This window comes from Macrosteles quadrilineatus, unplaced genomic scaffold (genome assembly GCF_028750875.1).
Source record: "Macrosteles quadrilineatus isolate MER2022 unplaced genomic scaffold, UCM_ALF_1.0 Scaffold_4__1_contigs__length_99947679, whole genome shotgun sequence".
Lineage (NCBI taxonomy): Eukaryota > Metazoa > Arthropoda > Insecta > Hemiptera > Cicadellidae > Macrosteles > Macrosteles quadrilineatus.
Genome location: NW_026542597.1, coordinates 66,002,454 through 66,017,291, shown reverse-complemented (window position 1 = coordinate 66,017,291; position 14,838 = coordinate 66,002,454). Strand labels below are relative to the sequence as shown.

Genomic DNA, 14,838 nt, shown 5'->3' with positions numbered 1-14,838 from the left:
TGTGACTTCGGAAATATCTAGTTGGACATAGTATGGATGAAATGCGCTTGTTAGAATGTAAGATATATGAATCGGAGTATAAATGTGATTAGCAAATGTTGTATGTTTGAGCACGAATGAATTGAGTAATTGTTTGAAAAGGATACACCTACGACGACACAATCACTGCACTTTTCGCTTTTTTTCACACTTTCACTACACTGAACACTGTGACAATAGACACACATACACACGCGCACTACTTGCATTACCTACATTACACGCACAAACTACTACCTGATTTATGGACACGACACAACTAACAAAGATAATTCCGAAGGATGGTTAAAAGCTATTTGGAAAACCCGTTTTTGATAAGGAATCTGGTTAGTTACAAACATGAAATGCTCGCTCATGATAAACTGGGAGTTATGGAATTTGAACGGTCAGCCTTGAATAATGACTCATCATGTTTTAAATAATTTTAAGCTCTTTAAGGAAATGTAAACTTTTTAGGAGAAGATGAAATCGTATATGTTTTTACATTTTAAAAGTTTTTAAATTTTGTATGTTCAGTATCGAGTTAAAGAAATTTTCTTTTACTATATTTAGAAGTTCAGAATTTTTTTTGTCAAGTGGGAGAGAATTTATACCGAATATTAGGTTTAAAAAAAATCTTCACAGAAATACAGGGTGTTTATAAAAAAACTTTACAACTTTAAACAATCATAAAACCTTTATTTTTTCACTTACAGCTATGAAACAAAAATTAAAATTTAGGAAATTTTCTCAAGTTTTATTTACATGATAAGAAGTTTACCTAACTTCAATGTGTTTCCCGTTGTTTGCTCGCAAAAAATCAAGTCGACATTCCAGTTCTGACCAAACACGACGCAAAATTGAATGATCTATTTCATCAAACGCTCTCCTGATCTTGTGGGTCTTGAAGGAGGATTCCTATTATATCTTGTCCGAAATCTCCGTTGAACAACAACATCAGATTTCGTTTCAATGAACCACTCCACACACTGCGCTTTGATTCGTGCTTCCATTGCGATGCTAATGAGACTTGTCAATTATTTGTTTTTGTTTACCAAACAACAATGTAAGGCCATCAGCTGATTGAACTGCCAGCTGATTAAAACTTTTTGAGCAGCCCTTTCATGTGGTGTCAATAGGAAACGTTTATGTCCCATGGATCATGAATGGGAGAATGTTAAAGTTGTAAAGTTTTTTTATAAACACCCTGTATAAACTATGTATGAAATCGATAGTCATTTTGTACTATATATTATAGGTTAAGACTAGTAGATTCAAAAGGCATTGACAACGCCGACTTAACCTAGGTTGATTTGAATAAACGGTTACTGTATTGGCATCTTCCGAAACGAACACTACTCGTAGAAAATGTAAGTTTCTTTATTTAATTAATTTATTATCTGATGTAAAATTTCTAAGCCAAAAGGTTCATTTGTAAAACTATTCTTAAACCAGATGTAAATTGTCTTGAATTGTATTTTATTCTAAATCATGTTAGTCACTTTTGCAAATCTTTTCTTTTAGCAAATCAATTATTCATGTTTCAAATGGTTTTAGATATCAGCAAATTTTATTTGTTAACTTATTATTATAATTTGTTAATGCTCTGTGGGGTTATTTTTCACAGACGAGTTCGAGTGGAATAAGGGAGATTGGCCAAATATACGTCATTGTAAGGTAGTAGACATTACTATAATTTAATGGATGAGTAATTTAATTAATTAAAGCATATGATACGAGGTTAAAGCTAATTTGAGAATCTATATATTAATTTGAAACTGTTTTTCTTTGTGACAGCTAATTTGAGAGAACTGCTGGGTGTAGAAACTCGGTAGGGATCTCTAAAGAAAGGTCTTGGTCTGTAGATGAGCCATCAAAAGAGAAACGTGGTAAATTCCTTTGGGCCTTTAAATTCTTATCCCATGTTATTCTTATGGAGGAAAAACGGGGTTTTGTCACAGCTAATTACAGAGAAAGGCTGGGCGTAGAAACGTGGTAGGGGTCTCTAAAGAGAGGTCTTAGTCTGTAGATGAGCCATCAAAAGAGAAACAAGGTAAATTCCCTTCGGGCTCTGCCCCAGAGGCCTTTAAAGTTCCCTCTTCAGATGTGTTTACATTACGACCATATGCATACATTTACACTACTTTTGAATGAAACAGCTGTTAATATTTAAATTGTGATTTACTAAATTTGTCAAAATTAAGTATTTGCAATGGTTTTTTCTGATTTTAAGATCAATTTTCTTCTGAATCGTGCCATGTTTTGCAATATAATGTTCTATTACCAAATCAGTGGAAAATCCTAATATCACAGTAACTCTTAAAATTATGTCTTATGGAGTTAACTTATATCTATTGTATGATTTGGTTTCTGCCTTTTTTTACCACTTCTTGGAGATTACACGTAGACGATATTCTTTGGCGTATTGCATCTGTAGTAGACGATACTTGGTTGGTGTAATTTTTAAAATTACAATGGAAAAAGTGAGAAATACTGGACAATTTGATATATTAAAAATAAAACTGAATTAACACTTTGCTACATTTCTTGAGCAGTAATTGAAAGAGCCGATTTGCAAACAATGGAAACAGGAAAGTCATAGAACACAACCAAGTACAGTAGAATAAATGGAAATAATGTTTGTTTTTTTTTCATTTATAATCGTTATTATGGACAACCTAATGCGGCTATGAGTGGGGAAAATCTGTAGACAACACTAAAAAACAAGGTCAGCTTTTGAAAAAAGATTAGATATTTACAAAAAATTTTGATTACATCTAACTGCTGTGTACATCTTGAGTATTTCCATAATCTTTGAGTCGACTCTTATAAAGTCATCGGAAATTATGACTGTTATTCGTTTTAAAATAACGCCTGTAATGCTTCGCAATTGCTCGAATTCGAGCAACAGGTACACTAGTACTGTATTATTTGAAGAGTAAATTTTATTTTATTTAATAAATACGTATATTGATTTAACATGTGATGGCATTGATTTAATTGAAACCCGTGATCCAGAGAACAAATTAAATTGTGAGATAATCAGCCCCAAAATCTTCTATATTTATATCTAATTGGTATCTTAAGGGGAGTCCAAGTCAAAATTTTTTTATTTTTTTCAATTTTTACTTTTTATGTTCTTTTTATAGCACAGAATTTCTTCTTAAAAATGGTATACTTACATTTTTGATTACTAACCTAGAAATGTATAAAAAAATATATTTTCCATAACATTGCAGTGACGTTTTAAAGGTAAAACTAGTAGACCCTTGGTTGACCCTTAGAGGCTTTTCTTGCCGATTTGCGCAACTTTACTTTTTTAAACTTTAATGTCATTTTTTTCAGGACTGGTAATACATACAGCTGTGAAATTTTTACCATGTAGTCTTAGTGACTTATTCTAAACACAGACATAAGGATTCATCATATGTTTAGTAGAAGCATGTAAAAAAAATTTATAAATTTTATTTTTGAAACAAATTTTTGTTAAATCTATAAAAACCCATAAAATAGTTATTTTAAATTTTAAATGAAAAATCATGTGTCTGTGTCTAGTTAATTAGTTAATATAAAATTATGCCAAGTTTCACTATCCTACCTATTCTAACTCCTGAGAAAAGTGACATTTAGTTAACATTACTAAAGATAGGACCTCGGACTCCCCTTAAAAAGGGTATACCATGTTATATTTATGAAGAACATAATTGTTTACATTTTGATCAGCTGTATTAATTTAATTGCTGTTATTTATTTTTCAATTCAATGAAACGCATTGAGTACATTTACTGATTTTGTTATTTACTATTTCAATTTACATTCATACATATTACAATGTAAAAAATCGAGAAAGCCTGGAAAATTTTATTTATTTGACCAAATAAGAAAAATGAATTAACATAGTAGGCCTACTGTATTTCTTGAGCAATAATTGAAAGAACCGATTTGTTAACCATGGATAAATAGGAAAGTCATAAATAGAACGCCACCAAGTAGAAGAAATAGAGATTTAAAAAAAAAATACCATCGTTATCTATATATATAAAAGGCAAAGCCCTCACTGACTGACTGACTGACTGACTGACTCACTCACTCATCACTAATTCTCCCACTTCCCACTTCCCTAGGACGCTGAAATTTGGTACACTGATTCTTTAGGCATTAAATAGGAAAACTAAGTGGTTTTTATTCTAATCGGACTCTCGGGCTCCACACCAGTGGCTCTGGAGTTTCCCATGTTAACCTTATGAGTACTCATATTTAAATGGAATTAATGAATCTTAACAGCTGTTTCAATTAAACAAGTTGGTTCTGTTGGGTCGCCGGATTTCTACCCCCGGATATTTACCCCCATGAAAAAACGCCTACGTCATTTTGACGTCACGAGGGGCGGGGCTTATACACGTTCGAGAAACAGCCCGCGACTGGAAATCTACCCCCGGACATCTACCCCCGGACATCTACCCCCAGACATCTACCCCCGGACATCTACCCCCGGAAATCTACCCCCAGTGGTCAGCTCTGCCACGTATCGGCCAATATTCATTGTTGTAATTGATTTTATTAATTATTTTATGTAAATCAACGTCACTTCGGTTAATCATTACCCTCTAATATCTAGTATTAAGCATGTGATATGTCATTGCCTTGTTTAACATTATCTATCTTCCTAATAAAATAAGTTGTAACAGCCCTTTTTCACCCGAACTACTTCACTGATATTTATGATTAAGGTCTAATTTTAAATCTTAAGATCCAGCTCAACGCAAAATGGTATTTAAAACCATATGTTGATAAAGGGCTTCAAAAGTGTGACCCTTAAGCATTTGATTCATTTCCAGACAGTGATTTAAATGGTTGACAAACTTTCACATACAGTAACAGCTAACGGCGCATGCACGAGCGCGGATCGGAAGTGTTTATCACAAAAGATTGACCAATACGATTTTAATACTATTTAAAGGTTCTTCCAAAAGAAGAGAAACCGGTTAACATTGTAATAATAACTCTTATGACGTACGGTATGGGAAATATTTTATTCATTGAATGATCAACCATATTTTGTAACTAACGCAATAGTCATTATTGCTTTTACACTTATTACTCATCAAAAAAGCTAAAGAGCTAAATGCTCAAAATTTGTATTACTTCAATCTATTTATCGCAGTTATATGAATTAGCATAAGCCTTGAAAGTAACCGTCAGTATCGACGGGTTTAACCTAATTCTGTTCTGTATACTACCTTAAAATGCCTCATTTTAACATTTTACTGGCAGGAAACCTGCTTATTCACTTCCTATATGGTATTCTTATGAATGAATCTTTTGAAAACTTATTTGTGGACATAAGTTGACAAGTTTTGTTTTAAGGCAGGATTTTCCAATAAGACTTTATACATGCTCTGAATATGTGAATGTGCTGCAATGGGGGTATTTAGGCGTATATATATATTAAAAGATGTTAGGCTATGCTTAAAAATTGAATGTGGCCATTATTTTGAATTTGAATGATTGTCTTATTTTAGGTCTTTAAGAGAAAATAAATACTTTAAAATCCTTTCTTAGTACGCATCTAAAATCTTAGAAACTACTAGGTGATATGAAAAATTTACGATTATACACCTGACTTTTTATTGATCCTCTTTCTCAATTTAACAGTTTACAACTGAATTTTCTTATTTTAGGTATTTAAGAGAAAATACTTTAAATCCTTTCTTAGTATGCATTTAAATCCTAGAAACTAATTTTTTTACTAGGTGATATGAAAAATTTACCATTATACACCTGACTTTTATTGATCCTCTTTCTCAATTTAACAGTTTACAACTGAGTTTTGGTTTACTAAACAATTATTCCTACTAGGCCTACATTGAATAAACCGGAAGTTCACCACAGTTTATTCACTTTATCCTTTAAGAAATGTGTGTAAAAACAATGGTTCAGTACGATGTAACACTTGACTATGTGAAAAGTGCGCAATATTATATTATTTTCATAACTTTTTCATCTCCTGTTTACAGTTGCAGACGATCATTCATGTTTTCACAACCTGACTTAAAAATTGATCTGATGAGTACTCCTCACATTTCACTTTTAAACTGTTACTGTATAGAGTAAAAGTTGGTCAACCATTGGAAGCACCTTCTAGGAATAAATCAAAGGCTTAGGGGTCAACCTTTTTAAGCTATAATCGAAATATCCTTTTAATTACCATTTTGTGCTGCGCTAGATCTTAAGCTTTTAAAAGACACCTCAATCGTAAAAATCAGTGAAGTAGGTCGGGTTGAAAAGGACTGTTACAACTTATTGAATTATAAATATGGATAATGTTAAAACAGACATCGACATATCGCATGTTTACTACTGGATATAAGAAGGTAAAGCAATTTATAAAATCAATTATACAACACAATGAATATTGGCCGATACGTGGCAGAGCTGACCACTGGGGGTAGATTTCCGGGGGTAGATGTCCGGGGGTAGATGTCTGGGGGTAGATGTCCGGGGGTAGATGTCTGGGGGTAGATGTCCGGGGGTAGATGTCCGGGGGTAGATTTCCGGGGGTAGATTTCCAGTCGCGGGCTGTTTCTCGAACGTGTATAAGCCCCGCCCCTCGTGACGTCAAAATGACGTAGGCGTTTTTTCATGGGGGTAAATATCCGGGGGTAGAAATCCGCTACCCCGTTCTGTTCTATGATTTTCAATAGCATTGAAGTTACAAGGATTACCAACAGAGTGCAGCACTATTATTTTTTTAATATTTAACAAAAGCTATTTTGAAACCAAAAGGTGATTGAGCGTAGCGAACGAACTTCAACCCGGAGGCGAGGTAGCGTAGCGAACGAGCTAACTTGAAGGCAAGTGAGCGCAGTGAACGAGCTCCAACCGTAAAGGTGAGTGAGCGTAGTGAACGAACTTCAGCCAGGACGTGTGAGCGCAGCGAACGAACTTCAACCAGGACGTGATTGAGCCATGCGAACGAGCTCACATATGAAGTTAAACGGGGCAAAGCCAGCGGGTACAGCTAGTCAACTTATATAATGAAGAACACCTAAAATATGAAGATTTCCACAAACAATGAACAAGGATTTTAGCCGAAGTGCTACTATTTTGTAGAAACCAAGGACTTAACTTTATGATGTTTGATTGAGGAAAGTGGAATTAAACTGGCACGGCAAGGACATTAAATTTGTATTTTCATAAAAGTCAAGTGATTTTAAAAGAATATGATTACATCCAAGAAACCTTAATAAAACTTTCATTGAAGGATTCACCAATATTCACATTATTATTCACATTTAAGAGAAACAAAAAAACCATCAGAACAACATCAGGCCTTTGAATTCAGCATTTTTTTAGGTAGGCCTAAGTATAATCTATCTATATATTAATAGGCAAGCATGTTTCTTTAAAACCTTTTTTCTCAGCTCGTGTGCATCGTAGGGAAAATCTACGCATACCGTTAGAAAGCTATTTTCCTGTAGGTGTGCAGAATCCCTTTAGAAATTTAAATAGGCTCAAAGATAAGCACAAAAAATGAGTTTAAAGATTTGAAAGAATTAACATGGATCTTATGCGTTGCCATGCTGGTGACGAAATAACAACAAAATATAAACAGGAAATCAAAACAAATGGAAGAAACTCCAATCACATGTTTTATTTACAGTGTGGGGTGAAAATAGAGAAGTGAGTACATTACATTACTTTGGTCGAGTTTCGACCACTGGACGACCTCTCGTTTACGTTATAACAGTAACTAGCCAAATTAATGCCAATTGAATCAAATAAAGTTGTGACAGAGAGGTTATGCAGAAAATCAGGTAGTTCTTAAGTAAGTTAATGTAAACAAAATGTTATCGCTATAAAAAAATTACCGGTACTGAAATTTGTAAACGTCCTGGCGACAATGGTTGGTACCATGCAGATTACATTACCATTGGCGAAGTTCAATATGGACAACTTAATGCGGCCTAAGTGGGTAACATTAATTTGTAGAATACACTAAACAACCAGATCAGATTTTGAAAAATGATAAAATATTTACAAGAAACCTCTATTATATGGAACTGTTAGGTACGTAATCTATTGAGTTGAGTATTTTAAACTCATAGGAAACTATGACTTTTATTCGTTTTTAAATAAGTGATTTGTTTTTAAATAATCACTTTAACTTACTTCTTTGCAATTGCTCGATTTCGAGCAACATGTAGGCTACACTAGTTGAAATTAATGGTAAAACAAGCTGGGCTATAAGGATTTATTAGATTTGTTGCAAATGATAAAAATGTAGGCTACTCTTTTTTTGTGGTTTAAACATTTGTGTTTCACTGCAAAACACATTTATTTTAAAGGTTCAATGAATTTAAAAGTTAACTGCAACAATGCAGCATCTTTTAGCTTAGTTTAATAATAAGCTTAGTTTAAAAACTAAGCATATTTGATGAGATTTTATAAGATCTTTGTTTTACTGAAACTAAATAACGGGATATTATTTCATGAGTGGAGAAATATCGAAGAAACAATAATTATTTTTTTTATCCAATTGTATCTGGCCTATTGTAAGAGATGGCACCTGCATTCTTCTGCATGATTATTTACGATAGGTACACAAGAATAATGATCAGAAGTTATTGATATTACTGCATGTTTTTTTATCTCCAAAAAGAATATTTGATTAGGCCTATATCAGAAGGTAGGATGGGCGGATCCCAACAGTTCTGGAAAACGTCATTGTTGTGTAAAACAGGAATCTTGCTATGTCGTCAGGCTTGATTAATGAGTGAATGTAGGTAAAGGGAATGACTTTTGAAAAACATGAGGAGGAAATGTGCAAATATCGTAAAAGTCCTGGCAAATTTAGCAGGAAAGGCCAGAGCCAGCAATGCTTTATGTATGCGAGTTCTGGTGTAAGGATGCTAGGAAGATAAGATTTTAAAGGAAACCGTTTGAGAATGCAAAGAAGAGTTTTGTTGTAAGTAGGGAAATCATACAACACAGTATCACATGATACGATTAGGTTTTGGACCAGAGCCATATCACTTAACCTAGGCTCATTGAAGAAAGGATTAAGATTTTGGAAGACAAGGCCGCAGGTACTACGTCAGAAAGCAAGAGTGCCAGAAGAGAGGAAACATTAGATGAGTGGCAAATGCGCTGGGATAAGAAAGATAGCTTATATCATGGAAGCCAAAGACAGTTAGCTCCATTCAATAACTACACAAACAACGCTCATCCTAAATTAAAGTTTACCACAGAATTAGAAACAAATAATGAACTAAATTTTCTCGACATCACCCTGAAAAAAGATAATGGCAAGTTCTTGTTTAAAATTTATAGAAAGCCCACGACTACAGATACAACGATTCATGCAACGTCTCATCATCCCTTATCACACAAAATGGCAGCTTACAATAGCTTCGTGAATCGCTTGTTAAAAGTGCCGTTAAAACCAGAAGCTTATCAGGAAGAGAAAAACATACTAAAACACATCGCAATAGCCAATGGTTACAGCCCTGCCATTATCGATAATTTAATAAAAAAACAACTTAATAATATGTCAAAAACAAACATTGCTAACAGGAAAAATTCTGATTATGTCCCAGTCGAATACGGCAGCTCATTTCCTATGTCTCTCAAACATGAAAAAAAAACATGGTAAAGTATTAGCATTTAGGACAAGCAATAAATTGGGGAAAATGTTAAACACTAGTAAAAATGATAAGGAATTACAAGAGAAAACCGGAATTTATCAAGTTTCATGTAATGACTGCGATAAAATTTACATAGGTCAACAGGGCGATCTTTTGGAAAAAGGTTTAAAGAACATCTTCCCAGAGCTACTAAGTCAGAAAAGTCAAATTTCGCAGAACATCTTGTGAACAAAAATCATAATTACACTGATTTAGGTAACAATTTAAAAGCGTTACATATCTGCTGTAAAGGAACAACTATGACAACTCTGGAAAATTACGAAATTTATAAGGCCACAAAAACCCGCCCTCAGGACCTAGTCAATGATAAAAGTACACTTCAATCAAATTTATTATTTGAAACTTTAATACAACTGGACAGAGACCGACACTTATGATACAGGATGCCTTGGGGTCAGAGTCCAGTTCACAGGACCTGACGACCACCAGTCGAGACTCGGCAAGAGAGATGCTTGCATCATATTATATCCTGTTCGGTTTTTTAATAGTAGGCCTACATGTATTTAATGTTCGTTTTGTGTATGTGTTCTATTTTAAACTTTGACGTGACCATGTGTGTCGAAAAATCAAGATTTTAACCTTCAAGTTCTGGATCTGATGATGGCAATATATTTGCCGAATTGTACGTAATCCTACTGGATTAACAAAACCCACAAGGCAGTCTGCAGGTACTGTAACCTTTTATTGATTAAGAAAGATAGGGAAACGTTCGGATATAAATGCCAAACATCAGGGGGAGACTGGACTCGGTGTGATTGGGAGATTGAGCTATTATTCAACACACTTTGTCACAGGACATGGAAAATTTCAAGGTGAATTTGTGAATATGTATCTTGGTGGAAGAGGAAGTATGCAGCTGTGCAAAAAATAGAGAAAATGAGTTACATGTTGATGAATTGTGCACTTCAGGAGGCAAATAGGAGATAAAAGGAAGAAGTCTTGGAAAGGAAAGGTCTAAAACTTGATGAGAGACAAGGAAACAATTGAGACGTTTAGAAAAGTAGCTAAGGGAAATAGGAAGAGCTAGGGAAATACATTTAAGTAAGTAGGTTACAGGATTTTAAATTTAAAAAAAGAAATAAACAAAAATAATGAAAAATTGCTTGTAGAGTTTTTTAAGTGGATGGTGGAATCCCTATAAAATGAAAGGAGAATTTAATTATTGACCCAACCTAATTTTTCCAGCTCGACTGTTTCGGTGTTAAAACATATTCTGAAAAGCCATCGGTACTTAACTAAGCAGATATAACTTATTGCAGGACACACATCATCCAAGGTTCCCAAAGGCCTATAACACTACAAAATAGAATGCATTTAGGGTAACACATGTTTGATTGCCAAGAAGTACTAATAGGCCTTCTAAAGGCCTTATTAATAGCCTTCTAGTAGTACTAATACTAATAGAAGTTACAAACAAAAAAGTTAATCCTACTAATATTATAAATGAGAAAGTTTGGATGTATGGATGTATGGATGGATGTATGTTTGTGACAAGTGAACGCGAAAAATACTGGTCGGATTGGGCTGAAATTTGGCATGATGATAGCTCACATTCCCGATTAACATATATGCATATTCTTATTTCAAAAATCCTTTCGGGCTCCGCCCCAGTGGCTGGAGTTTCCCATGTTAACCTTATGAGAAATGAAATTATTGAATCTTAACAGCTGTTTCAATTAAACAAGTTGGTTTTGTTCTGTGATGTTCAATAGCATTAAAGTTACAAAAATTGCTAACAGGGTGCAGCACTATTATTTCTTTTACATTTATGACAACAGCTAATTTGCAATCAAAAGGTGAGTGAGCGTAGCGAACAAACTTCAACCAGGACGTGATTGAGCCATGTGAACGAGATAATCTTGAAAATTAAGAAGTTAAACGGGGCAAAGCCCGCGGGTTACAGCTAGTATCATATTAATTAATTGTGATTCACATAAGTTACCTTGACCTATACCTTTAATTTACACACGCTTAAACTGAGAGATAGGCACAAGTTTAGATCTACCGGTAATTCACGTTCATCAGAAGTTATGAACCTTCTTACTAAAGCACCACTTCTTGTAGTGCACACTTTTTTGGGATACAGTTTCTTAACTGGGCTACGCTAATATTGATTGAAACTATCGAATTGAAAATATTTATAATAATCGATATTTTAAAATAAATCTATATAAATAAAATTAGAGTTTTGTCTGTATATTGCTCAGAATCATAAATTTTTAGGTTATTTTTACGTTTTATACATTAAAGAAGCCGAAACAAGTCTCATCTAAATTTCTGTCTGTCTGTCTGTCTGTCTGTCTTTCAATCTTTCTGTAACACTCAAGATGGCATTTTACGCAATCTTCTCCAGGAAAACGAGAGTACCTATCAAGACCCAAGTCATTTTAATGTATTCGCTGGATTGGCGAGAGTGTCTTTAGCCATTAAAATATGGCCTCACTACTTTGTAATTAAAATTACGGACGTTCAAAAATGCAGTTTTGTGCGATTTTTGTCAAGTTTTCGTCCAATTTTTATCACATAATCATCTATGAAATAACGAACGGCTGTTCGGATCAAGATTATTTTTTCTAGCTGTCACTGAAATGTTTACAAATGTTGTTTACAAACACCGCAACCATTTCCGATCACGTTTTGAAGGCAAATCCCATCCAAGTGAGATTAAAAACGTTTTTCTTACATAAAGGATTTAATTAATCGCAAGTGGAATAATATAGTGTAATCGTAAATTAAATAACTAGGCATCATCCAGGTCAGGAACCAGAGATTCTTTGTGTATAAAATTGTTCTGGAGTTTTGATAACCAGAAAGAAGACATTGAATCAGTGTTGTATACGGCTGGGAAACTTAAATTTACTAATGATCGTCACCAATCAATAGCTTAGAAACAAGGTTCCACTCATTGGCGGCTCTTCAATGGCGGTTGTGTAAAGTGTGAAGTAAAAAATCACAACTGCAGAGGGGTATTGTAACAGAGGTTTACGGATGATGCTAAGCTCGATTTTCCAATGTGTCACTTTCTGTTCCTACCATTGACTATATATAGTCAATAGTTCCTACTCACCGTGTGATGCAATCGCTGGACCATACAGCCAATAGGCCCATAGCCCATCTCTTGGGTACGTACGCTTACCCAATTATTTATAACAACCTTTTCGACAACGATCCTTGATACCGGTAATTTCCATAGAATACACGGCTTACCTAGGTACTAAAGAAATAAAATTACAAACGTCCAAAAACCCAACGTTGTGTGATTTTTGTCACATTTCCTTATAATGTTGATAGATATACCAGCAATCATTGTTTAGAGAATACGTAATATATTAAATAACAGAAAGTTATGTTGTATAAGGTTGTTTTTTTCAAACTGACACCGATAAGTTTACATTAAGAGTTGTGTACAAATAAAGCAATTAATGGGAAATAACTTTGATTGCCAATAACTTTTTACGAGAAAATCCAAAACCAAGACATCAATAATCTTGATTAACGCATATTATTGGTCGGATGTAGGCCTACTACAGTTCTTAACTGTAAACGTTGTTTTTGGTACGGTACTGGTTCTTTTCCTTTTAACCATTGGTAGCAGCAAGAATCATTTTTACGTAGGTACCAACACATCACAGTAATTTAAAAATTAGTTAGTGGTGTTGCACCTTATTTATTACAGGAGTAGGCCTATTCAATTTATTGATGTCTTAACTGTATAATTTTTGCTTTTTCTGTCTGGATTCCAAAATGTTAGTTTATTCTAAGAAAACGATAACGCATTTTAGTAAAACATTTATTCAGCAAACCATCATGAATTGTTCAAACGCTTTGAACGTTATTTATGTATCAATAGTTCGTGGCCTATTTTGGTAATTTTTACTATAAATCACCAATCTAAATCGTCTATAGTAGGCCTACTGTACTTCATTTCATATAGCAAACCGATTCAGATACTTAGCATTTCGACAGAAATTCAGGTCATCTCCCGTCCAAGCAAATATAAATTGTTATGATAAAATTTTATGACATTAACAAAGATTTCAAATACTAATTTTATATGTACTTTTTTATGCTTAAAGCGTAGCAAATTCCCTAATTAAGTTCTGTATTTTTGTGTGTATGTCTGTTGGTAGCGCATTAATGTCCTTATTTCTCAGTGTTTCACGGAAAGGACAAGATCACCTTGATAATGAAAATGTCAACCCGAATAAAGTGTTAAATTATGAGTTTGAGGTAGTACCTTAAATACCTTTAACCATTATGTTATAGTCCTTTAAATTCTGAACAAAATTGTACAAATCCCATTTCCGTACCGTATATTTACTCTCACCACTTACACATGATAAAGGTTGTTGACAAACTTATGGGAGAAAGTATGTGTCAAGAATGCCGATACCGTTTTTTTAGTTTAATCATTGCATTTAACATATGGACCAACAAGATCCTGGTGACATTTAATTGCAAAGCATTAGTTTTGGCTTGAAACTGTCAGATACCGTATTTGCGAAGGAATAGTTTTGTCAGCATATCTGAAAGTATGCAAACCAACTGCTGTTTTTTTATATAAGAAGGTTTTAACTGACTATGATGAGATCCCCGTGCGTAGAACGGGCACACAGCTAGTCTATTATAAAGTTAAACTATCATAACCTAACCTAACCAACCAAACTTGCTGATGGTGAAAAAATCTCATGAAGGTTTAGTAATTAATCGATAGTTACAATCAATATTAGCGTTGCCCAGTTAAGAAACTGTACCACTTTTTTGGAGTTTTAAATTAATTTTATCTTTTAGTAAGAAGATTCGAAATATAAAAAATAGACAAATAACAAACATGATATCTATGAAAGTATATCGGCACGAACCTCTTTTAGGATATTTTCAAGTTCTTCTACTGATAGAAGTTCAGGTTGAATCAATTTCAACACGCTTTGAGACGCATTTCTAGTGTTGTTTTCAGGTTTATCCATTGCTTAAATGTTACAATTACAAAACTCACTTTTACAGGGATTCGGATTCTAAATCAAAAATCCAACCCAGCAGCAGCATTGTCTTGTCAACAAACAAACAACACAACACAACACAGCGGCAGCTGTAGACAATTTTCATCCTTCCT

The 14,838-nt window shown here is 33.9% G+C and overlaps 1 protein-coding gene across 1 annotated transcript in view; it reads right to left on the bottom strand.

Moving 5' to 3' along the window:
* Positions 1–14,838, bottom strand: part of LOC128991918 (ashwin-like) — a 33,473-nt gene extending 18,635 nt beyond the window's left edge. Inside the window, exon 1 of the mRNA XM_054415202.1 lies at positions 14,588–14,838. Coding sequence (XP_054271177.1) covers positions 14,588–14,692 — 105 coding nt within the window. The 5' untranslated portion in view covers positions 14,693–14,838. The remainder of the gene's footprint in view (positions 1–14,587) is intronic.